Below are 25,590 nucleotides of genomic sequence, written 5' to 3' on the forward strand. Positions count from 1 at the left end.
ATAAGACGGGGATTTCACACATACAGACACACACAGACACAGACGCACACACAGCTATTATAAGAATTCAAGGAAATAAGCACGTGAAATAACTAGTGTGGTGCAGGCCCAGCACAGCAGCATTCAGAAAATGTTGGCTGCGAATATTTTTATTATAATAATTATTATTTATTTTGTGAATTGAAATATAAATTCAATTATTTTTATTATTTTATTTATTACTGAATGGTAATCCCATTCAAGTCAACATATATTTATTGATCACCTACTATGTGCCAACCACTGTTCTATCAGTAAGGTAAGTTTTCTATCAGTAAATAAAATAGAAAAGTTTATACTCTTGCATTATCAGAGAATAAACATTAAACACAATAAATCAGTAAATTCCATAGCAGAGCACTCCAATAAAATTTTCTGAGATGATGGAAATGTTCTCTATCTGTGTTATCTAATACAGTAGCCACCTGCCACATGTGACTCTTGAGCACTTGAAATGTGGCTAGTGTGACCTGAGGACCTAATTTTTTTTATTTTATTTAACTTTCACTAATTAAAATTTAAAGGGCTGCAGGTGGCTACTATTAGGCTACCACAGAGGATACGCATTTCTTTAGCACATGAGAAGGAGATAAGCATATGGGAAAAAAAGGTAGAGCAGAGTAAAGAAGATTGGGGGTCCCAAGAAGAAAAAAAGGCAGACTGCCCTGTGAGATAGGGTGGTCAGGAAAAGGCCCACTGAAAAGGTGAGACCTGACTTGAGAGACAGGAGGGAGTGGGCTGAGAGGAGAAAGAAGGAAAGAGCACTCCAGGCTATAGACAGCAGAGTACAGGCCCTAAGGTGGGAGCATGCTGACCTGTTCAAAGAATCTGAGTAACATGGGGAGCCACTGCACAGTTTTGAGAAGGGTGGCCTAATCTAACTTTGTTTTAAATGGATCACATTGGGTGCTATACTGAGAACAGAGGGGCAAGGAGAGAAGCTAATCTACCAAGAGGCTATTATATAATGTAAGCAAGAAATGTGGCAGCTTGAACCTAGGTGGTGACAGTGGAGGTGGCAGGAAGGGATGACCAGCTCGATCTAGTCTGAAGGTATTGTTAACAGAATTTTCTAACGGATTGGATATAGGATATGAGAGAAAGAGAGGTATCAATGATTTCTACAGTTTTTGGCCAGAGCAAAAGAGTTGCCATCAACTGAAACAAAGAAAGCCTTGTAGGTAATAGGTTTGGGGCCTAGGGGGTGGCGGGAGAAGACCATGTGTTCACTTTTAGACATGTGAAGTCTGAAATGTCTGTTAGAAATGTGAATGTGTGTCCAACATTCAAGTTTGAATTCTGGGAGAAAGGACTGGGTGGAAATAAATACTTTAACGCACAGATGGTATTTCCACCCAGGGGCCAAATAATTTACCAAGGCAATAAGTGTAGATGGAGAAGAGGACCAAAGACTCAGTCCTAGGACACTCATACATCTGGGGAAAGGAAGAGGAGCCAGCAAACACTGCCAAAGAGCAGCCAGGGAAGGAGGAAAACTTAAAAGCAAAGAGATCAACTGCCATCTTCTCTGAAAGCGACAAGTAAAAATATCATACTTGCCCATTTAGACAACTAAAAAAACAAGCAAACAAAAACCAAGACAAAAAAAGCCCTGTGGGTAAACCTTTTAAAGTAATGATTCTGGGATTTAAAAATTATCCTAATTTTCTCAAAAGTAAGGCATTGAGACTATGTAAAACCTTGGTTCTCTCCTTCAAAAAGCACATTTCTATTTCGTGCTCACTGCCAGAGTCTATTACAGTGGTCCTCCCCAAAACAAGGCCCTCCGGGACTCAACCTCATGCATTCCTTCACTGTCCTCACAGAAATGTGTCAGAAAATAAGACATCCTCTAAATTTCTAATGGAAAGAAATCCTGGAGCAGGAAGACAGTCCAGGGAACGGCAGACACTACATTTCAGTAGCAAATCTATAGGGATAATCTCCCACTATGTGGCGCGTGTGCGCACACACACAATCTGTTCTCTTCATGTTTCCCTAAAACCAATCCTTTTCACAACTATAACCTGCTTTGTTATTCTGATTTTTTGTTTTTTTCTTAAGCAAGTTTTCTGACATTTCTCTTATCCTGAACATCTTCCTAACCCTGGATGATCACTACAGTTATCAGATTAACTGAGAAGCATACCTTATCTCACTGAAAGATGCCAAAGCAGAAACTTAAGATTCCAGAACTTTTATCCTAATGTCATTGCAATAAGCCAAATAACACAGAAATAAACATGATATATTGTTCATCATAGAGTATTCTTATTTCTTTGCGGGGGCCGGTGGTTAACAATGAACCTTTATTCTGAATGCTTTCTTATGTCTTTTTTTTTTTATTGAGGTATAACTGACATATATGAGTATTCCTATTTCTAAAGATTGGACCAATCAGAAACAAAATATTCTCTTCTTTCTTCTCACAATACAGTTCCTAGCCAAAGATCTTCCTAAGGACCCTTCCTGGCTGAACATCATACATAATATATCTTTGATACAGCCACCTCCACTGTGAGGTTTTCAAAAATAGGCTTCAGAAAACAATTAGCAGGTGGTGCTCACTTCCCCACCTGTCCCACGTTTCTTTTGGATGTGCACATTAGCACATTTCCCTTGTGAAAACCATCTGTTGGAAACCCTTTATTTTTTCCATTACTTCACTTCTAGCTTAAACTATAGATAAAACAACTAGCAACAAACGATGTCCGTTTCATCTTTGTACCTTCAGCACCAAGGATGTTCCTGACAAAGAGTGTTCACCCACTTGAACTGATGGGAAACTGAGCTAAAGAAACCTCAGCCCCACTCTTTGAGAACTAGTTCTCCCTGCTGTGGTGGTATTTAGAGGGGGGGAGTCAGTATTTTGAAAGGATGCTGAGTTGCACTGAAATTCTGACCCACTTGTAATGAATATAAAGTTAATTTTGCATGGGTATAAAGGGAAAGCTAATAAAGGTCATGAGAAGAAAGATGGTTTAATGATTTGACGAAATAACTGAAAAGACAATGATTGCCCTCCAAATTGAGAATAGAAGCACAAAACGGAAGCATTTAAAAAATCAGAATATCTTCAAAATCTGTTCAAGGCTGGCCACTCAGCTAAAGCTGGAAACTCAGAAGCAATAAGCAACAATACCCACAAGTCTCATCCTACACAAAAATAAAATCATAAAATGACTGAACCAGACCCATGGGAGAGAGCAAGTGTTCATGATGGGTGGGAATGCACCCTATGAAACAAAGCCAGAGTAAGGGAAATTATTAATGAGTTAAAAGAGCGGGCCTCTAAAGCGAGGTTAAAGTGGAGATACCCAGAATACAACTAAGAAGAAAATGGCTGCAAACCTTTGAAAATTACCTGCAATTTCCAATTTATAGGAGTCCTGTTCCTAAGCATTTCTGTTTAAACCTGAAATTCATATTCCCACAGATACAATATTATTAAAATGGAGATTAAGTTACCATTCAAACCCCCAAACATCAAATTAATCTGTAATATACCTAAACTATAGTACTAATAAACCTATTTCAATATCACCTAATCAAGTTCAAATATTTTTTCTATAGGAGTTCCAACTAAAGAAACCAGAAATATACCTTTCCTTTTGGTCTATTTTGTTTTGCTTTTTAAGCCACAAGGGGACACTCGGGCTCACACGGGCTTTAACAGGGAGACTCTAATACGGGTGTGCAAGAAGAGAAAGAGGAACTAGTTTCCTGCAGGTCATCTGTAAGTGACTAACTCTATATCACAGGAGATAAGCCACTTCTCCAAACCAATCGCTACTGAGGAGTTCAGATCTGGGGAAGACAGAGAATAGACTCACCACCAGGGGCTGAAATAAGATCTAGAGTTACATTCTTGTATCTTTAGAGCTCAAAAGTAGAATCCGCGCAGGAGCTGCACCCAGGTGAGGGTACTGCATTCAGAAGAGGTGGAGTGACTTGCATGCATTAGCCTCACCATCTTTACCCTGAGGCTGACGATCCAGAAAAGAGGGTGACCTGTTTTATTTATACCCTATTCTCTAGAGATGAAGGAAGGATAGAACACAGAGATTTCACTGATTGCAGGAGAAATTCGGGTTCACAAAAATGAAAACTTTGGACTATAATCACTGACAAAGACTGAGTGAAGTTATAAAATCTCATTGCCTACTGAATGTCTACAATAAAATAAGCAACTAACAATTTGAACGGTTTAGATAAATTTCTGCCGAGAACCAAGAGGATAGAAAATACAACCGATATTCTGAAATAATAAAATTCTATGATTTTGCCAAAGTTAAGACATTTTTAAAAAGAAAACAATTAACGTTTTTGTCTTTTAAGTATTGCAGACCACCACCAGTTTTCCAGAAGAGTTCAAGATTCTTACAAGTTATGTATTTCATCCTTTAATAATTAGGTTTTTTCTTTTCTAATACTATAGTTTCACAGCAAGATTTACTGTGATTATTACAGTAACAAGACAGATTTTCAAAAAAGTAATGTCTTATTTAAGCTCAGAATGATATTTACTCAAAATAATTTACTAAGCACTGACAAATGGTTACCACAATCCAAAAATTGGAAATTAAGAGAGTTCTCACTTTGTGAAAATATAATGAATGAGAGTTCCTTTATACCCAGATGCTGACCCCGTCTATGACCCATCACATCTTCAAGTATACACTTGTTTTCTACCACTACTTTAAAGAAAAATTGCTTTGGTACCCTGAAGAGTATAGGTGTACAAGTATCCAATTTGAAAACCTTTCTAGAAAATTTATTGCTGATTAAATAGATGTTTTGCTGACATGGTAACATTTTGTCAAGTCAATTAATTAAGGTATAAAGAAAGAATCATTTGTGGGAATTCCTAGGGCAAAGCAGATGCTCTCTATAAATGCTATTTTTAAGAATGAAATTAATGGCAGTTGTGGAACTTCTGGAGATCATTCCCTCCCCCTTAGGATTCTAACCCCTATTCAGGATTCACGTATCCATAGACATGCTCTATTCTTTTTTCATGGCTGACGAGTGGTATAGGTCCACACCCGGGATCCGAACCCGTGACCCTAGACCACCGAAGCAGAGTGCACCAAACTTAACCACTATGCCACGGGGCCGGCCGTGACATGCTCTATTCTTTCTCCCTGTGGTCCTGTATCTATCATCCCCTTACAAGACAATCTATATTTTAAAACTCTTTTGTTTTTTATGCCATGGGACCTGAAGAAAAACTATCTGAGATGCCTACTGATTAAACTAAGCCCAAGGTTACCAAATCAGATATCATCTTTCTGCACAGAACAAGCCCCTCACTAAGCTAGGCAGACAACAAAGAATATGTGCTCACTAAGCTCACCTAACACATGTTATTTAACGTGAATAAAGTCGGCCTCATGATTTATTCATCACTTACTTCCATTTAAAGTACATTTGCAAAAATGTTCCTGTCAGAAATATTACTATGAAAACTCAGATTGTCATTCTGTATCAAGGACATCTCAGAATGGAAAAATGAATGTCTACTCCTCAGGGCTGCTTCCTCCCCACACAAACTGCCTGGAACACAATTCATTCAGGGAGATTCCTAGATGTCCAGAAAACATACATCCTCAGTCACCGCCCATTTTTTAAGGGTCCAATTGGCACTTTAAGCACTAAATCAAAACAAACGTATTAGAATATAAAGATAAAACTACTGGTATTTGCCTGCTTCTGATATTACTATCTGTGATGGTTAATTTTAAGTGTCAACTTGGCTGGGCCATGGTGCCCAGATACCTGGTCAAATATTATTCTGGATGTTTCTGTGAAGGTGTCTTTTGGATGAGATTAACATTTAAATCAGTGGACAGCAAGTAAAGCAGATTGTCCTCTAGAATGTGGATGAACCTTATCCAATCAGTTGAAGGCCTTAACAGAACAAAAGCTGACCTCCCCCAAGCAAGAAAGAATTCTGCCAGCTGAAACCCTTCCCTGAATCTTCAGCTTGCTGGTCCAAGCTGGTCTACACTATCAGATTTTCTTTTCTTTTGACTGGCCAAGGTTACACAACCATGTGATCCAACTCCTTAAATCAATCTCTCTCTCTATCAATCTCTCTCTCCACACACAACAATATCCTGTTGACTGTTTCTCTAGAGAACTCTGACTAATAGACTATCCAAAAGAAAACAAGATTTTGCCTAGAAATTTATTTAAAAGACACATGGTTTATTTGAAGTTCAACAATCAATAATATTAACTAAATCAACAATGAGTCTAAGAAAAGCTAATCAAATTCCAGATGTGGAAACTTCCTACTTCTTCACCAGTTTCATTTAATTTTCCAAAAGACAGATAAGAGACACTGCTTTATCCAAATAAGAGAAAGTAATTTTTTCAAAAAAAAAAGACGTTGAGACTAAAAGTCAAGATGAAATATTAAAATATTGATTAGCATCTTTGCAAATGTACAAAAATAAGCACATACATAGACATACACAAATACGTACAGGTAAACTTTTCCTAGAAAATTCATAAAGAATAAAATAAAGGTATAATTATTGACTATTTATAAAACTTACTATTAACCTTGAATCATTATTTGCACTACTTTTCTCAATTTTTCATAGGTAATAAGAACGGTAACAGGAAGTACTGTGGTATAGTAAGAAATATATTTGGTCTTTGTCCACAGTTCCCAGCACGAAGCTCCTAAAACCCTTGGGATTTCCTGAGTGTCTTTTATCATTCATGAGGAGCCCCTTCAAGCATACCAGAGTTTATGCTAATGAGGTAATTTAGGGTAGAATCTCTAAATAGCCTCAGAACGGGGCTGGTCCCCAGAAAGACCGAGTGATTAGAGGGCTGGAATTTTCAGCTGCACCCACGGACCTATGAGAAGGTGAAGAGGGGGCTACAGATTAATCTTTATAAAAACTCCTGAACAATCTTGTTGCTCAGGAGTTTTTATAGCTTCCAGGTTGGTGAATGTATCCACTTGCCAGGAGGGTACTGCACCCCAATTCCATGAGGACAGAAGCTCCTGGGCTCAGGACTCTTCCAGTCCTTGCCCTGTGCACCTTTTCATCTGGCTATTTATCTGTATCCTCTATAATATCCTTTATAAAAACTGGTAAACATAAGTAAATGTTTCTCTGAGTTCTGTGAGCCACTCAACGAATTAATTGAATCTGAGGAGGAGGCTGTGGGAACCTCCAGTTTACAGCCAGTCAGTCAGAAGCACAGGTAATAACCTGCACTTGCTATTGGCGTCCAAAGTGGGGGCAGTCTTGTAGGACTGAACCCTTAACTTGTGGGGTCTAATGCTATCTCCAGATAGTGTCAAAACTGATTTAAATTTGTAGGACGCCCAGTCAGTGTCTGCTGAAAACTGGAAAATTCCTTAATGGTGTTGGAAAAAACACACACCAGAAGCACTATAATCTCAAGAAGCAGTGACCTAACAGAACAAATTTCTTTGCATAAAGAATCACCTGATCTTCAAAATGGTAATTATTGGGGTTTATAAAGACTCCCATATATGATATTAGCACCACAAGAGTGCTTATGGCAAAACAACCTTGGTTGGAATTCTCTCTTTATTTTTGTATATGAAAGGAAAGGAGAATGTGGGGGAGAAGGACTTACAAGTGCTAGGTGGAGACAGAAGCATACAGATTTAACAGAGAGCCTAACAAATTTCAGTTCATCATCTGCAGCTGTCTTTATAAACCCATCACTTTCTAAGTCCACCATATCTATCTACAATAGTGGGTCTCAAAGTGTGGTCCCCAGTTCAACAACATGAATATCACCTGGAAATCCGTTAGAAACGCACATTCTTGGTCCCTACCTCAGACTTACTGAATCATTCTCTGTGGAAGGAAACCAGGAATCTATGTTTTAACAAGCCTTTCAAATGATACTAAGGTTTGAGAACTAGTAATCTCCAGTCAAATACCTTTAACAATGAGACAGAACTAAATCAGGAAATTCCAGAAACTGAGTGGCAGAATTCTACTACATCACAATGAATCATGTGGAGGAAATTTTACTAACGTTATCCCTCCTTTTTTATATGGCATTTATTCAAAAATGCTTTCCCAATACTATAACTGATATTAAGAATTTTCCAATGATTTAAAATTTTCAGTCCAGTCATAAGGCTTCTTTATGCCCACCAAGATAGAACAATAGCAACAGTTTTTAGGAAGGATGACGATACATTCCCAGGCAAAACTTACAGGCTGAGTACACCATATTATAAATTGCTAAACTCTGAATTAAGTTTTTTAGTTCTTCCATGAAATGGGATATAAAGTTATCAGTAAAAACTAAACAGGCCAAAATGTATATAATACTTCTAAAGAGTTTTCACTTCCCTCTATGAAAATTTGCCAGAGGGGACAAAATCCTGCCAAAGAGGCAATTCCTCTGCCAATTTAATTCAAGTTATTAGCATGCCTTTGTAGATGGAAGATAAATACCTTTAAATTGCTTGATCATGCTCTGATGGTTTTCGATGGCTTCCTTTAAGATCATTTCAGGCTGGTCCATTTTCCACCGCCATTCAGTGCCCACTGGATTGGTGTGGTGCCTAGGAAAAGGAGGCAAAAGTTCTAAAGGACTCCCTGTAATAAGATCTCAGCTAGTCATCTACCACAAGGTAGTACATAAAAATAACAAAATCAGAGTTGGTTTCCTTCTAAGAGCTCAGCTATTTATAGTTGTATTTTCCAACTTATTTTAAGTCATGACACCTGGCAGAGAGCGGTGGATAGAGAAGTATCTTCTGGCTGAGACTGAGGTTTTAATCAGAACAATACAAAATGTGCACCCCTCCCCATCAGCCACCCACCACCAAGCTAACAAGCATCCAGTAACAACAAACAGTAGAATATTGCTGCCAGAGTTGCAAGATCATAGTGATAAACTCCCTGAGAGGCAGTGCAATGAGAAGACCTAAAGCTTATGATGGATCAGACTTGAGAAAAAAACCTGTAGCAAACCAGCCCCCATGCTATACCCAAGGTATCCCTAAAAGATACCAACAACAAAGGCCTAGCAGAAACGAAAGGTGTGCCGATTTCCAAATACAAAAAACATTCACCTCAGTCTCTAATGTACTAAACGAGATGTCCACCTTTAAACAAAAAAATTATGAGACATACAAAAAAGCAAGAAAACCATTTCCAATAGACAAAGCAATCAACAAAACCAAACTCTTGACACAAGTGTTGAAACTATTTGAAAGGGAATTTTCAAAAACTATGATTACTACATTAAAAGCCCTAATAGAAAACGTGGACAACACACAAGACGAAATGGGTAAATTCAGCAGAGAGATGGAAATTATAATACACAATCAAATAGAAATGCTAAATATGAAAAAATAGGCCTTCGACAGGCTCAATAGCAGACTACAAACAGCTGAGGAAAGAGTGAAAAAACTTGGAGAGGCCAATGCAAATAAGCCAACTAAAATACAAAGACAAAAAAAATTTTTTTAAGTGAAAAGAAGGACATAGCATCCAAGAGCTGTGGGACAACATCAAAAAGTCCAAAATACACACAACTGGGATACCAGAAGGGAAGGAGAGAGAACAAAGAAGAAGAAATTGTAGAAAAATTATGGCCAATAATTTTCCAAAGTTAATGAGAAACAACCACAGATCCAAGAAGCTCATAGAACAACAACTAGGATGTTTTAAAAAGAAAAAACAGCCTAAAAATATCATATTCAAACTGATAAAAACAAAAGAAAGTGAAAAAATTTTTAAGTTAGAGAAAAAAGACACATTACAGAAGAAAAAAGATAAAAATTACATCTGACATCTTATTAGAAAACAATTAAGCCAGATGAAACTATAATGATACCTGAGAAGAATGCTTAAAGGAAACAAACAGACAAACTTGTCAATCCAGTGAAAATATCTTTTAAAAACAGAGAAACAAAGAACTGTGCAGACAAAATCTGAGAGATTTTCTTGCCAGCAAACCTATATTACAAGATATGATAAAGGGAATTGTTCAGGCAAAAGAAACGTGATACCAGATAAAAACTTGGATCTCTTCCTCAAGAGATGTGATGTGTCATTTTATTTCAATGCTGCCATGTTCCAGCAATCCCCTTCACTGATATAGTACCTTTGGACCACTATTATACACAGGATTTCTCAACCTCAGCACAATGATATTTTGGACTAGATAATTCTTTGTTGTGGAAGGCTGTCCTGTGTATTATAGGATGTCTAAGAGCATCCCTGGCCTCTACCCAGTAGATACCAGTAGCACCTCCCTCAGTTATAACAATCAAAAATGTCTCAAGACATTGTTAAATGTCCCAAGTTTCCCCACGGGGTGAAAAATAGCAATTTTGCCCTAGTTGAGAACGCTCTGATTTAACAGGATGTCCCAAGAGATACTTTTCAGTCTTTTCACTATATCCCTGGATAACTAGAAAAGGGAATACATGTCAAAGAACTTAATATGAGATGATGGTATTATGGGTAATACTATTTTTTAAAAGGTCTTATTTTTTATATTATCTGTCAATTGAAGTATGTACAGATACAACAGTATGATGGCTGGGATTTGCATCAAAATAGTGAGGACTAGGATAGGTAAATGGAACATGATTGGCCATATGTTAACAAGGGTACACAGAGGTTCATTATACTATTCATTCTACTTATGTTCAAAAAACTCTATAATACAAGTGAAAGAGAAAAAAGAAACCTAACACAGATCTCACCAGACAAGTAAACAACCTGCTGATGACTGCATCAAAAGATTACAGTTCAGGGAAACAACATATGGCTGAATGCCTAGGGGGAAAAGCTGGGAGACAGATTCTTGGTGAATCAGAGCACTGAAAAGCGTTTACATATACTGAGAATTTACAGAGTCTCAAACGTGCCCAGAACAGGATGATGCTAAGAAAAGACCTGAGAAGACCCTAAACTTCCACCTACATCTAATTTTTAGGCTCAGCACAAGCAGGAAGTGAAGGCAAAGGCAGAGTTGTAAATGGTCTGGCTAAGCTATGAAGAAATGCCCCGACACAGAGTCAATCTGCAAAGACTGGGAGAGTGGTTGTTTTTTTTTCCTCTTTTTTTTCCTTGCCTCCATGTGCTCAAGGAAATCTCTGTCAACACATTTGCTGACCACTAAACCACAGATTTCACAGACTACACAACAAAGAATAGAATCTATACAAAAACAGTTTAGAAAACTCCCTAAGTAAACAAATACATAAAACCCAGAGCAAGAAACAAACAAACCCTGAAGAATGGGAAGAATCTGATTTTGAGAGTTAACACATTATAATATTCAAAATGTGCAGTTTCCGGGCCGGCCCCGTGGCTTAGCGGTTAAGTGTGCGCGCTCCACTGCTGGCAGTCCGGGTTCGGATCCCAGGCGCGCACCGACACACCACTTCTTTGGCCATGCTGAGGCCGTGTCCCACATACAGCAACTAGAAGGATGTGCAACTATGACGTACAGCTATCTACTGGGGCTTTGGGGGAATAAATAAATAAATAAATAAATAAATAAATAAATAAATAAAAAAAATTAAAAAAAAAAAAGAAAAGGCAACCTACAGGATGGAAGAAAACATTTCCAAGCCATCTATCTAATAAGGGGTTACATATAAGGAACTCATACAACTCAATTGCAAAAACCAAACAATCTGATTTAAAAAAATAAAATAAAATAAATAAAAAAAAAACAAAATGTGCACTTTCCAATAAAACATTACAAAGCATACAAAGAAACAAGAAAAGTATAGCCCATTCACAGGAGAAATTAACAAAAACTGTCCCCAAGGAAGCACAAAATAGACTTACTAGAAAAAGACTTTAAGTCAACTTCTTAAATATGCTCAAAGAGCTAAAGGAAACCATTGACAAAGGGCTGAAGGAAACCAGGAGCACAATGTCTCAACAAATACAGAATATCAATTAAGAGATATAAATGACACAAATGGAACCAAAAAGAAGTTCTAGAACTGAAAAGTATAATAAAATGAAAAATTCAGTAGAGGGTTTCAACAGCAGATTTGAGCAAGCTTTGAGTAGACAGAATCAGTAAACTTGAAGATACATCAATTATCCAGTCTGAAGAACAAGAAAAAAAATTGCAAAGAAAAGTAGACAGAGCCTCAGAGACCTGTGAGACACCATTAAGAATACTAACTCAGGTACAATGAGTCCCAGAAGGAAAGGAAAAGCAGAAAGGGGCAGAAAGAATATTTGAAGAAATAATGGTTGAAAACCTCCCAAATTTGATAAAAGATGTGAATTTACACATCCAAGAAGTTTAATGAACTCCAAGTAGGATAAACTCAAAGAGATCCACACCAAGATACATTACAATCAAACTGCTGAAAGACAAAGAAAAAATCTTGAAAGAAGCGAGAGAAGATACTCATCGTATAAAAGGAATCCTCAATAAGATTAACAGCCAGTTTCTCAGCAGAAACCATGGAGGTTAGAGGCAATGGGATGACATATTTAAAATGCTAAAAGGAAAAACACATCAACCAAGAATTCTATATCCAGCAAAACTATTCTTCAAAACTGAAGGAGATATTAAGACATTCCCAGATAAACAAAGACTGAAGAAGTTCATCACTAGTAGACCTACCCTATAAGAAATGCTAAAGGCCGTCCTTCAGGCAGAAATGAAAGGACACTAGACAGACTCAAACCACACAAAGAGATAAAGAACAACATAAAGGTAATTATATACGTAAATACAAAAGTCGGTATTATTGTATTTTTAGATTCTAACTCTTCTTTTTTTCCCTAGTGATTTAAAAGACAAACGTATAAAACAACACTCATAAATCTATGTTAATGGGCACACATGTATAAAGTTGTAATCTGTGACAACAACAACATAAAGGGAGAAGAATGGAGCTTTGTATGAGCAAAGTTTTTGAATACTATTCAACCAAATGTGGTATTAGTTCAAAATGAAGTCAGTCCTCATTATTTGCTGATCCCATATTTGCAAAATTACCTGCTTGCTAAAATTTATTTGTAATCCCAAAATCAATACTTGAGGTATATTTGGGGTTATTAATGGCCAGGCACAGAGCAGCAACAGATTTGAGTTGCCTGGTACATACCTTCCCAGCTGAGGTCAAACAAGGCAATGCTTTCTCTGCCTTTTCTTTAAGCTCACATACTGTAAACAAGTATTCTTTTGGCAGTCAATTTAATGTCCCATTTTTTGCATTTTTGTGCTTTTTGTTGGTGATGTTGCTGTTTGAAACAGCTCCCAAGCACAGTGCTAAAGTGCTCTGTAGTTTTCCTAAGTACAAGAAGGCTGTGATGTGCCTTATGGGGAAAATAAGTGTGTTATATAAGATTGGTTCAGGCGTGAGTTACAGTGCTGTTGGCCATAAGTTCAATGTTAACAAATCAACAACATATATTAAATAAGGTATCTTTAAACAGAAACATACATAAAATTAGTTATGTATTGATAAGATGATGAAAAGTTGTGACAAGAGGATTGTAGAAACCTAATCCTTTATTCCCCTTAAGAGTGATCGTTCAGTATTCACTCATGTAGCATACATGTAACTTTACAGAACATAACTACCACAAATAAAAAGAATTGAATGTAGATGGTTATAAGTTTAAGAGGTTAGTTGTAATCCCCCGAGTAATAACCACCAAGAAAATAACTAAAAAAACGTACAGAAAAGGAAATAGAATGGAGTCAAATGGTACACAACAAAAAAATCAGACATAAAAAAGGAAAGTAAAAGAGAAAGTAAGCAACAAAAAAGATACAAAACATATAGAAAACAAATAGCAAAATGTAAATGGATTAAATTCTCTAATTAAAAGCCAGGGATTGAGAGAATGGATAAAAAGAAAGATCCAATAATACGCTGTCTACAAGAGATTCACTTTAGATCCAAAGATACAAATAGATCAAAAGCAAAAGGAGGGAGGGCCGGCCCCGTGGCTTAGCAGTTAGGTGCACGTGCTCCGCTACTGGCGGCCCGGGGTTGGATCCCAGACTTGCACCAAAGCACCGCTTCTCCGGCCATGCTGAGGCCACGTCCCACATACAGCAACTAGAAGGCTGTGCAACTATGACATACAACTATCTACTGGGGCTTTGGGGGAAAAAAAAGAAAAGGAGGAGGATTGGCAATAGATGTTAGCTCAGAGCCAGTCTTCCTCAGCAAAAAGAGGAGGATTAGCATGGACGTTAGCTCAGGGCTGATCTTCCTCACAAAAAAATAAATAAATAAATAAAACTGTGGGGGGAAAAAAAAGTGAAAGGAAGGAAAAAGATATTTGATGCAAACAGTACCAAAGAGAGCTGAGATAGCTATACTAATGTCACACAAAATAGACTAAGTCAAAAATTGTTGCAAGAGACAAAGAACATTATATATTGATAAATGGGTCCATCCATCAAGAACATGTAACAATTGTAAGCATACACATGTCTAACAAAAGAGTACCAAAATACGTGAAGCAAAAATTTATAAGCTGAAGAGAAAAATACAGTTCTACATTAATAATTACAGAATTAAAAAACCACATCTTAAATAATGTTGATAAAAAAAGAACTAGGCAGAAGATCAATAAGGAAATACAGCATTTGAACAGTACTATAAACCAATAATACCTACGACATATACAGAACAATACACCCAAAACACAACAGAATACACATTTTTTTCAAGTGCACATGGAACATTTTCCAGGATAGACCATAGGTTAGGCCATAAATCAAGTCTCAATAAATTTAAGAAGACTGAAATCATACAAAGTATTTTCTTCAACCACAATGGAATAAAAGTAGAAACAAAGAACAGAAAGAAAACTGGAAAATTAACAAATCTGTGGAAATTAAACAACACACTTTTAAATAGCCAATGGATCAAAGAAGAAATCACAAAAGATATTACAAAATACTTAGAGATGAATGAAAACAAAAACACAGCATACCAAAAGTACAGAATGTAACTAAAGCAGTGCTCAGAGAGAAATTTACAGCTGCAAACACCTACATTAAAAAAAATAAAAAACATCAAATCAATAAGCTAACTATATACTATAAAAAACTAGAAAAAGAAAAAACTATACTCAAGGCAGCAAAAGGAAGGATACAGTCAAGATCAGAGTAGAAATAAATAAAATTGAGACCAGAAAAACACTAGAGAAAAAACAATGAAACCAAAAGTTGGTTCTTGCAAAGATCAAAAAACTCGACAAAACTTTACCTAGAATGAGTAAGAAAAAGAAAAGAAAGACTCAAATTAGTAAAACGAGAAATGAAACTGAGGACATTACTAGCAACCTTACAGAAATAAAGAGGATTATGAGAATACTATGAGCAATTGTACACCAACACATTAGATAAACCAGATGAAATGAACAAACTCCTAGAAACACACAAACTGTCAAAACTGACTCACATAGAATTAGAAAAAGCTGAACAAACCTATAACAAGTCAAGTAATTGAATCAGCAGTCAAAAACCTCCCTGCAGAGAAAAGCCCAGGAACAGTTTCACTGGTGAATTCCACTAATCATTTAAAGAATTAACACTAATCCTTCTCAAACTATTCGAGAAAATAAGAGGAGGGAACACTTCCTAACTCATTCTATGAGATCAGCATTAACCTGATACCAAAGCTAGTCAAAGACATCATAAGAAAAGATAAAATTGTTTTTCACAAAGGTGTCAGTTAACAATTTCTTAAAGTCCTTCACATGCATATACTAAGGTTGCAGTGAATATGTTGTAGATAATGAGAGCCAGGCCAGGTTTCTCACTGTCAGAGAAAAAAGTCACAAATAAGCAAGAAGGGAATGCTAGAATGAGTTCTATGGTGCTGACTAGAGTTGGAAGTGTCAGTAAAAACTCATGGTTTGGGGGTTTTGTATTCTAATATACAGAGGTCAAGACACATACATGTATCTCCCAGTTTTATCTGCTGAGAGGGCCTAGAAACACAAACACTCCAATTGAAATGAGCATACAAATTTTGGATTCTAAATACCACTCTTCAGTAAAAGGAATTAAGGTTCCTTAGAGAAGTGGTTGATTCTAGGGTTGGGCAGGAAAAACAGAGCATGAGCCTGGACCCTCTCTGGAGTCAGAAAATACAGAAGTGTTTTAAAAAGAAAGAAAGAAAAGATACAGAAGCCAATCCAAAAGAGTTCCCAATAGTCAAAGCTGGAAAAATATGAGCAATAAAATGAATAACAATAGTATTGGATTATAACCAACGGAATAAATATCCTTGAGTCCAAATTAATACAAATAATTTAATAAATAAATAAATGAGGAAGAAGTGACCCTTCCTTACAAAGAATTTCAATTATTAAATGTAGAAAAAAAAAAAAGAAAAGAAAAAATAACCATTGTAACACCAAAGTAATAAGTGATACAGGTAAGAGCCACCAATGAATGAAAAATTTAATGGGCAAAAGTTTAAGAAGAAACAGCATATTTGCATAGCCTCAAAGTATCTCCCCCCAAATATTTATTAATTACAAGGGGAAATAGTATTTTTATGGTGTAATTTTACATTTGAAAACCTGGCAGACACTATTTTAATCAAATAATGAAGGTTAACATCACCAGTAATAAGACATATTGATATCATGTACTCCCTAATATGACATGCTGAGGGTCACATCACTTCTATGGTATTGTTTCCAAAATGCATAACTTTACTCTAACCATGAGAAAACAATAAACAAAACCAAACTGAGGGATATTTTACGAAATATCTGACTAGTACTCTTCAAAAGTGTCAAAGTCATAAAAGACAAGGAAAGACTAAAGAACTGTGGCAGACGGGAGAAAACTAAAGAGACGTGACAGCTAAATGCCATGTGGGATCCTGAATTGGATCTTGAAAGAAAAAGGACATTAGTGAAAAAATCTATGAAACTCTAATAGTTTCCAGTTTAATTAATAGAATTGCATCAATATTAATTTCTTGGTTTTGATAATTGTTCCAAAGTTAAGTAAGGTCCTAACATTAGAGAAAGTTGGATGAAAGATACACAGGAACTCTAATATCTTTGTAACTCTTCCATAAATCTAAAATTATTTCCAAAACAAAACGTTTATGCCTACAAGATTTTAATGGTAGAGCAAGAGTCTTATATTAAAAAAAAATAAAAACAAGATATAAAACATAGAGAATTATTTCAACCATGTTTAAAAAAAGAAAGAAAAAAACAGAAAGCAAATACTTCAAAGCATTTAACAATGATTTGTCTGGATGCTAGAATTATAGATAGTTGCTTTTCTTTACACTTTTTGGTATTTTCCAAAATTTTCTACAATAAGTATGGATTTTTTTTTTTTTTTTTTGGTGAGAAAGATCAACCCTGAGCTAACATCCAGGCCAATCCTCCTCTTTTTTTGCTGAGGAAGACTGGCCCTGGGCTCACATCTGTGCCCATCCTCCTCCACTTTATATGGGACGCTGCCACAGTATGGCTTGACAAGCGGTGCCTTGGTGCGTGCCCAGGATCCGAACCCCGGTCGCCAGCAGCAGAGCACCCGCACTTAACCACTACGCCACGGGGCCGGCCCCAGCGTGGATTATTTTTATGATCAATGAAATAAAAAAATATTTTTTAAAACAGAATTATAGCTCTTGCATCAATATGAAAGATAAATTAAGGGATGACATAGACTGGAAAGTATTAACTCATTTCAGTTGTTAAAGGGTGAAATAATGAGAATCTAAAACACAGTCAATGGAATTAGGTAGGCAAATGGACAACAAAGTGAGTTAGAGAAAGAGAGAAGAGATTTTCAGTCTAAGACACTGCATAGCTAATGGTGTCATTACCAAAATAGGAAGAAGAGGTTAACAGAGAGCATAATAAATTCCATTGTGGACAAACTGGGCTTGAAACGCCTGTGGATCATCTGAGAGAATATATCCAACAGGCAAGCCCTAAACAGAGAATGGAAACTCAGAAGGGAGACTGGGGCTAGAGACAAAGAATTTAAAGGTGTCAAACCGCAAGTATTCAGTGAAGCCATGGAGATGGCTTACTACTCCTACCATTACAATGCAGAGTAATAAAAGAAAGCTAAGGACAGAATCAGAGAGAATTCATCAGGCAACGAACAAGCCAACGAAGAGCTAACATGAGAAACTAAAAAGAAACTGGCAAAGGGCTGAGGGAAAAACCTAGAAGAGACTGGTATATCTGAATCCAGTAGAAGAAGTCTTTCTTTTCTAGCTTTGCTAGAGTTCAATTAAGATGAGAATTAAATCACCTCTATTAGATTTGATGGTAAGGAAGTCATTAGTGATCACAAGAAAATGAGCTGCAATGGAGACATGAGTCAGCCTGTAGGGAACTGAGGAGTTGAAGAGTAAGCAGTTGTCAGTGAAAGAGAAAAATGGATTAGTAGCAAGCACGAAAGAAAAGATTTCTGCAATTTGGGCATTTCTCAACTTACTTAAAAGATTCAATTCTACATATGATGGACTGTAGCCAACTTGAAAATAACTCTCGGGGCTTGTATGTCCAGCAAGAAAACCTGAAATGCCTCCTACAATGTAACATTCAAACTGATACCTTACCATAAAAGTGTCTTGGTTAGAAAAAAGATAAAGAAAAAAGTATAGAAAAGCAAGGTAAACAGAAGGCACAAAATAAGAGAATAAAAATAAATATTTATCAATTTGTCAATATTTATCAGTATCAACAATCACTATAAATAAGACCAACTCAACTCATCAGTTAAAAGGCAGATTGTCCAAATGGATTTTTAAAAATCTAGCAATTCCATACACACGTGAAAATATTTGTCTAAAAAAGACTTGTGCAGTAATGTTCACAGCAGTTTTACCAAGTCAAAATAACAACTCAAATATTTAACTAGAGGTGAACAGATAAACTGTGGTATAAACCATACAACTGACTATTCTTCAGCAATAAAAAGGAACAAACTACTCATATACATAACATCATGGATAAATCTCAAAAATATTTTATTGAGCAAAAGAAACCAGACACAAAAATGCATACTGAATGATTCGATTTTTATGCAAGTCTATAGAAAAAGCAAACTAATAAATATTGTCAAAAGGCAAATCAGTTTGCCTGGGGCTGGGGTGAGAAAAGAGAAACTGACTGGGAGCGGGGCACAAGGGAACTCGGGGGTAACTAAAATGTTCTTCATCTTGATCGTGGTTGTAGTCACACAGGTGTACATATTTACCAAAACTCATGGAATTGTACATTTTAAATAGGTGTACTTCATTGTATGTAAATAAAGTTGCTTTTAAAAAACTGATCCAGCCAAACACTTGTTTATAAGCAACTCACCTAAAATACAAGGACACATAAAGTTTGAAGTTACATAAAGGAAGGAAGGAAAAAGAAAGACCTGGAAAGTATTAGTAACCAAAAGAAATCTAGTATGGTTATATTAATATAAGAAAACAAACTTTAAGGCAAAAAGCATTATTATGCATAAAGAGAACTACTAAATAATGATAAAACAAATAATCAGTAATATAGGTTTTACTGCTGTTTTATTACCCAACAATTAAGAAGTACACGCTTCTCAAGAGTATATGATAGATTTTTTTTCCCCCTCCCCAAAGCCCCAGTGCACAGTTATATATTCTAGTTGTAAATCATTCTAGTTCTATGTGAGCCACCACCACAGCATGGCAACTGACAGATGAGTGGTGTGGTTCCATGGCCAGGAACCAAACGCGGGCTGCCAAAGCGGTGAACTTTAAGCGCTAGACCATCGGGGCTGGCTCTATGATAGATTTTTAAAACTTGACCATATACTAGGCATACAGCACTTCTCAATAAATTTTAAATAGTTTGTATTAGAAACCATGTACTGTAACAATAATACAATTCAGTTGAAATTTAATAACAAAAATACAATCCCAAAAATCTAATTTATGTGTAATTTTTAAAATATTTCTTTCATCCATGAGTTACAAAGAAGTCATAGCAAAAATTTAGAAATATTTACAATTGAAAAATAATTAATCAAAATCTATGGAATGTAGCTGAGAAACTACTTAGAGGGAAATTTATAATTAAAGACTTACAGAAGACTGAATATTAATGGACTAATAGTCTAATTTAAGTTAGAAAAAGAACAGGGGGAAAAAACAGTAGTAAACTATTGAACAAGAAAATAAAGATATAATGGAGAGGATTCACAAAGCTAAAATCTAGATCTTCAAAAAGACTTAAAAAATTGGCGAACTTCTGATAAAACTGGTCAAGAAAAAACAACCAAATGCACAAATATAATGGAAAAGGGGATTAATTATAGAAATAGCAGAGCTTTAGGTAAAAATGAGTGCAGTGTTGGGCAGAAATTGATTATTACAGATCATTACATATTTAGTCACCATAGCCATTCGTTTTTACTTACCGCCAACAGAAGACACATTTATTTGCACATGCCAAGCTCGGAGTAGTTTCCATGCAACGATGGCTTTCGATGCCATAGAATGTATGTTTATAGCAACCTCCTCGCCCTCGGAGCATCGACTGTGAAAGTAAAAAACAAATGATAATTTGAATAAAATCCTCAAAGCAAGGAAACAAAACACCAAGGCATCATTTTTAAGAAGAAATCATGTGTTTCATAACCATAAATACCCCTACTGGTATCTGCAGGATGCAGAAAATTAATTTTATAGCATTACAGTGTTTTGATGGTGATTTGGGTTTTGATAGTGCTTTGGGTTTTCCAAAACCCAATGAAATAAACCTATGATTCATTAACTCTGACAGCTCTATAGGGAGGACCACTGATGCTTTCATACTCAAATCCATCCAACTGCCTCAAATAATATTAGTACAATAATATATAATGCCAAGGGATAGATAAGACTGGCTCCTAGGAAAGGGGGGCAGCACTCACGTGAAAGGGACGGTGGGTAAGGGAATGCATCCTGGAGCACATTCTAAGTCAACTGAATGGTAGAATTTGAACATATTGAAACTGCTGAGGGGACAAGCAGCAGCACGTATGTAAGAAACAGATTCTTCCAAAAAAGAACACCACTCATTATGTGAGTGGTAAAACCATGGTAAGTGTAGTGTGAATGGATAACTGAAGAAATACTGCAGATCAACTTAGAGTTGGAATCACAAGATAATATCAAGCTTTTTGAGGTATCATCAGAAAGATCCATCTAGAAGCTCTGTGTAAGATAAGCTTGATTTCAGTAAAAGTGAAACCCTGTGAGGAGGTTATACAAGAAGGTCATAGTGACTTGGCTTATAATATTAGTGTAGTAAAGGGGAAGGGTACTAAAGAGGTACAATCAATGGCATTCCTTATTAGAGGGGCAAAACGGAGGAAGTCATTCAAGATAACTAAGATTTTGAGCCTACGTGACAGAAATATGATGGAATTAACAACAGGAACAACAAACGAGGAGACGGAGATGGGTAGGCTTTACGCATACATATCAGTGTACAATATACATCAGTGTACTAATATAATGCTGTTCACAGTGAAGGAAAATTACATCAAATCTACCAGCTTGAATACTACGTCAGTTGATCACAAAGTCTTTTATTTTTTTGGCCTGATAAAAGAGGTTCCCCTATCCATCTCACTTAGTACTTAGATTAAGAAAAAAAAAAGGAGTGAAGTAAAAATATTGTTCAGGATAACTGTGCCTACAAACTCTCTTCCAAGTTCCCAAGAAACTATCCAAGGCCAACAAAACATTCAAATCTTGCAAATACCATTGAAAATTAAAGATAAAAGTCTACCAAATACCAAAGTCACAGAATAATTACCACTAAATATCATGCCAATGGAGAAACAAAGTTAAGACCTGCACGTTTCATTTATTATTTACTGAGAAGTTAATATACCTCAATCATGATGTTTGTTGAATGTACAATGATGAATAAGACAGAGCCCCTATCCGTGATCTGGTCCGAGGAAATGGCAAGCAAGCAGGCAAAATGTGCAACCCTACTAAGACAGGGTGATTGGCTCAATCAAGATTCTGTTGCAAGCAAGAGAAACCGACTCTAGCTAAACAGAAAAGGAATTTATTGAACGTATCTCACAGCTCATAGAATCTTTAGAAAGGCAGGAATGAAGGAAGGCTGGCAGCAGGACCACCAGTCAATCCCCCAGAGGCCATCTACTACAGACACCACCACTCTCTGGATACCATCAACTGCACCACTCCTGAAAAGCAGATACTGCTGCCACAGGTAGAAAAATGAGTTCTCCATGTCCCAGTTCCTATCCATCACTCACTCCACACTCAAAGTCTCAGGCTGAACAGAATGACTATCCTAGATGACATTTTTATACACGGGTTGCCAGAGCATGGTACAGGAAGCAGTATCTGTCCTCCTTAGCTTCTGTAGCAGGCAGTGAGCCCCTGAGCCAAAGAAAGCCCATTTTACAGGGAATTCCCCAAACATGAAAAGGCTCAGATGCTAGGCAAGCAGAGAAGACAAATGCCCATCGTGGTGTTACTGGAGCCCATGAGATAGACGACCAACCCAGCCAGCTTTGCAGGACCAGTGAGAACTTCCCAGAGGTATGATGTCTAAACTGAACACTGAAGGGCTAAAAAGATAAAGGGACAAAGACATATGAGAGGAGGGATGCCATATTTTTCTTTAAAAAACTGTTTTTTTCCTAAAAGTTTTATAGTTTTACACTTTAGATTTAAGCTCATGATCCATTTTGAGTTAATTTTTATATAACGCGTGAAGTTTAAGACAACGTTTTTGTGTGTGTGTGTGTGTGTACGTGAGCACTTATGGTATGTGCAGTTTGGTGGTAGTGGTGGTGTTTTTTTGGTTTTTTCCTCTATGGATGTCTAATTGCCCCAGCACCATCTGTTGGAAAGGCTGTCCTCCTCCAATGAACTGCTTTGGCACCTTTGTAAAAAATCAGTTAAGCAACTTTGTGTGTTCTTTTCTGGAATCTCTATTCTGTTCTATTGATCTATGTGTCCACTCCTCCACCAATACTACTGTCTTGATTACTGTGGCGATACAGTAAGATACAATATCAGGGTGTACGATTCCTCCCATTTTATTCTTCTTCCTCAACACTGTTTAAGCTATTTTAGGGCCTGTGACTTTCTTTATAAATATTAGAATAAGCTTGTGTATTTCTACAAAAAACCTTACCAGGATTTCAACAGAAATTGTATTACACCTACCAATCAATTTCGGGAAAACTGATATCTTACTATATTGAGTCTTCTAATCCATGAACACGTATTTACATTTCTATTTAAATTTATTTAGATTTTCATTGATTTCTGATCTGAGATCTTTCCTCATTTCTAACACAAGCATTTATTATTGTAAATTTCCCTCTGAGCACTGACTGAGCTGCATCTCACATATGTTTTATTTTTATTATCATTCAGTTGCATGTATGTTTTCATTTCCTTTGAGATTTCCTCTTTGACCCATGGCTTTTTTGGGAATGTGTTGTTTAATTTCCACATGTTTAGAGATTTTCCTTTTGTTTCTATTATTGATTTCTAGTTTGACTCCATTATGGTCAGAGAACACACTCTGTATGATTTCAATTCTTGTAAATCTGCTGAGGTTTGTTCTACAGCCTAGGACATGGTCTATCTTGGTGAATGTTCCATAGGCACTCAAAAAACATGAGCATTCTGCTGTTGCTAGGTGCTATGGTGGTATATTCTAGATATGGCGATTAGATCCTACTGATTAACTGTGTTGTTCAGTTTTTCTACATCCTTGCGATTTTCAGTCTAGTAGTTCTAGCAGTTGCTGAGGGGGTTTCAAAGTCCCCAACTGTGGATTTTTTTTTTTAATTTCTCCATTCAACCATGTCAGTTTTTGCTTGATTTACTTTGGGCCTCTGATATTTGGTGAATACTCATTTAGTATGCATAGATCCTTTTATCATCATGAAGTGCCACTCTCTGTCTCTAGTAATTTTCTTTGCTCTGAAGTCTACTTAATCTGGTATTAATATAGGCAATCCTGCTTTTTGAATTACTGTTGGCAAGGTATATATTTTTCTATCATTTTACTCAACCTACGTATATCACTGAATTTGAAGTGAGCTTCATGTAAACATATGTACTTGGGTCATGTTTTTTTATCTACTCTGCCAATCTCTATTATTTGATTGCTATATTTAGAATATTTACATTTGAAGTAATTACTCATACATTAGCCCTTAAATCTGCTCTTTTATTCCGCTCGTTTCCTCTGGTTCTCATTCCTGTTACTCTTTTCTTGATTTCCTGCAGGTTACTTAAACATTTGTAGGATTCCACCTTAATTTATCTTGTGTTTCTGAGTATATCTCTTTGTATAGTTTTTGTAGTGGTTGTTCTGGGTATTACAATATACATACATGACTCACAGTCTACCTAATATCAACATTTTACCACTTCAAGTGAAGTGTGGAAATATCACTTCCATCCAGGTCTCTTTAACTTTTCCTCTTTTAAATCAAATATCATTGTCTTAAGTATCACACGGTGTTATAATTTTTGTTTCAATCATCAAATACAACTCATAAAACTCATGAGGAAAATGATCATCTACTGTATGTACCCATATTTCTGCTCTTTCCATCATTCTTTCTTCGTTCCAGGGGCTCCAAGAATCTTTGTTTTATCATTTCATTAGGTTTGAAGAACTTCTTTTAGCTGTTCTTTAAGGGCAGATCTGCTAGCAAAAAATTCTTTTACTTTTCTTTCATCTGATAACGTCTTTACTTAATCCTCATTCTTCAAGGATAGTTTCGCCAGATATAAAATTCATGGTTGACAATTATTATTTCTTTCAACACTTGAAAAATGTGTGCCACTCCCCCTGGGCCTCCATGATTTCAGATGAGAAATCTGATGTCAAATTAATGTCAATATATTGTTTAGCATCTTTCAAGATCTTTTTCTTTTTTAGTTTTCAGATCATTAATTTTAAGATGTCTTGGTGTGGATTTCTTTGGTTTTACCCTATTGCGGGTTCTCTCTCTCTGTTGTTCAGACTGGGTAAATTCTATTGACCTGGACTGTTCACAAATCATTCTACTGATCTGGTAAACTCACTGGCTCTATCCTCTGTCATCTCCACTCTACTTCCAAAACCATCCAGTGAGGTTTTTGTTATTTTTCATTTTTATAATTCCCTCTTAGTTCTTTTTATAACTTTCATTTCCTTGCTGAGATTTCTTATTTTTTCATTTGTTTCAAGAGAATGTGTAACTGATTGCTGAAGCATTTTTATGACAGCTGCTTTAAAATCCTTGTCAGATTATTCCACCATCTGATTCAACTGGTGCTGGTGTCAGTTCATTATCTTTTCTTGTTCTAGTTGTGACTTTACTGGTTCTTGGTATGACAGGTGATTTTTTTTATTACACCTCAGACATTTTTCTACTATGTTAGGAAACTCTGGATCCTATCGAACTCTTTTACTTTAGCAGGTAGCCACTTTGTTTAGGTTCATCTAGGGGGAGGGAGTCTCAGCAGGGATGGAAAGCATTTCACAAGCCAGACCACTTGCTACAGGGGTGGGG

At 36.4% G+C, this 25,590-nt stretch overlaps 1 protein-coding gene across 3 annotated transcripts in view; it reads right to left on the reverse strand.

Moving 5' to 3' along the window:
• The window catches only part of LOC131422336 (S-adenosyl-L-methionine-dependent tRNA 4-demethylwyosine synthase TYW1), a 219,699-nt gene that overhangs the window by 129,914 nt on the left and 64,195 nt on the right, over nucleotides 1-25,590 (reverse strand). For all 3 annotated transcript variants that reach the window (XM_058569484.1, XM_058569483.1, XM_058569485.1), the window contains 2 exons: nucleotides 20,455-20,573; nucleotides 8,508-8,617 (listed from right to left, as the gene is read on the reverse strand). In XM_058569484.1, the coding sequence (XP_058425467.1) occupies nucleotides 8,508-8,617; nucleotides 20,455-20,573 (229 nt within the window). The remainder of the gene's footprint in view (nucleotides 1-8,507; nucleotides 8,618-20,454; nucleotides 20,574-25,590) is intronic.

Source organism: Diceros bicornis, chromosome 26 (genome assembly GCF_020826845.1).
Source record: "Diceros bicornis minor isolate mBicDic1 chromosome 26, mDicBic1.mat.cur, whole genome shotgun sequence".
In the NCBI taxonomy this organism is placed as follows: Eukaryota; Metazoa; Chordata; class Mammalia; order Perissodactyla; family Rhinocerotidae; genus Diceros; species Diceros bicornis.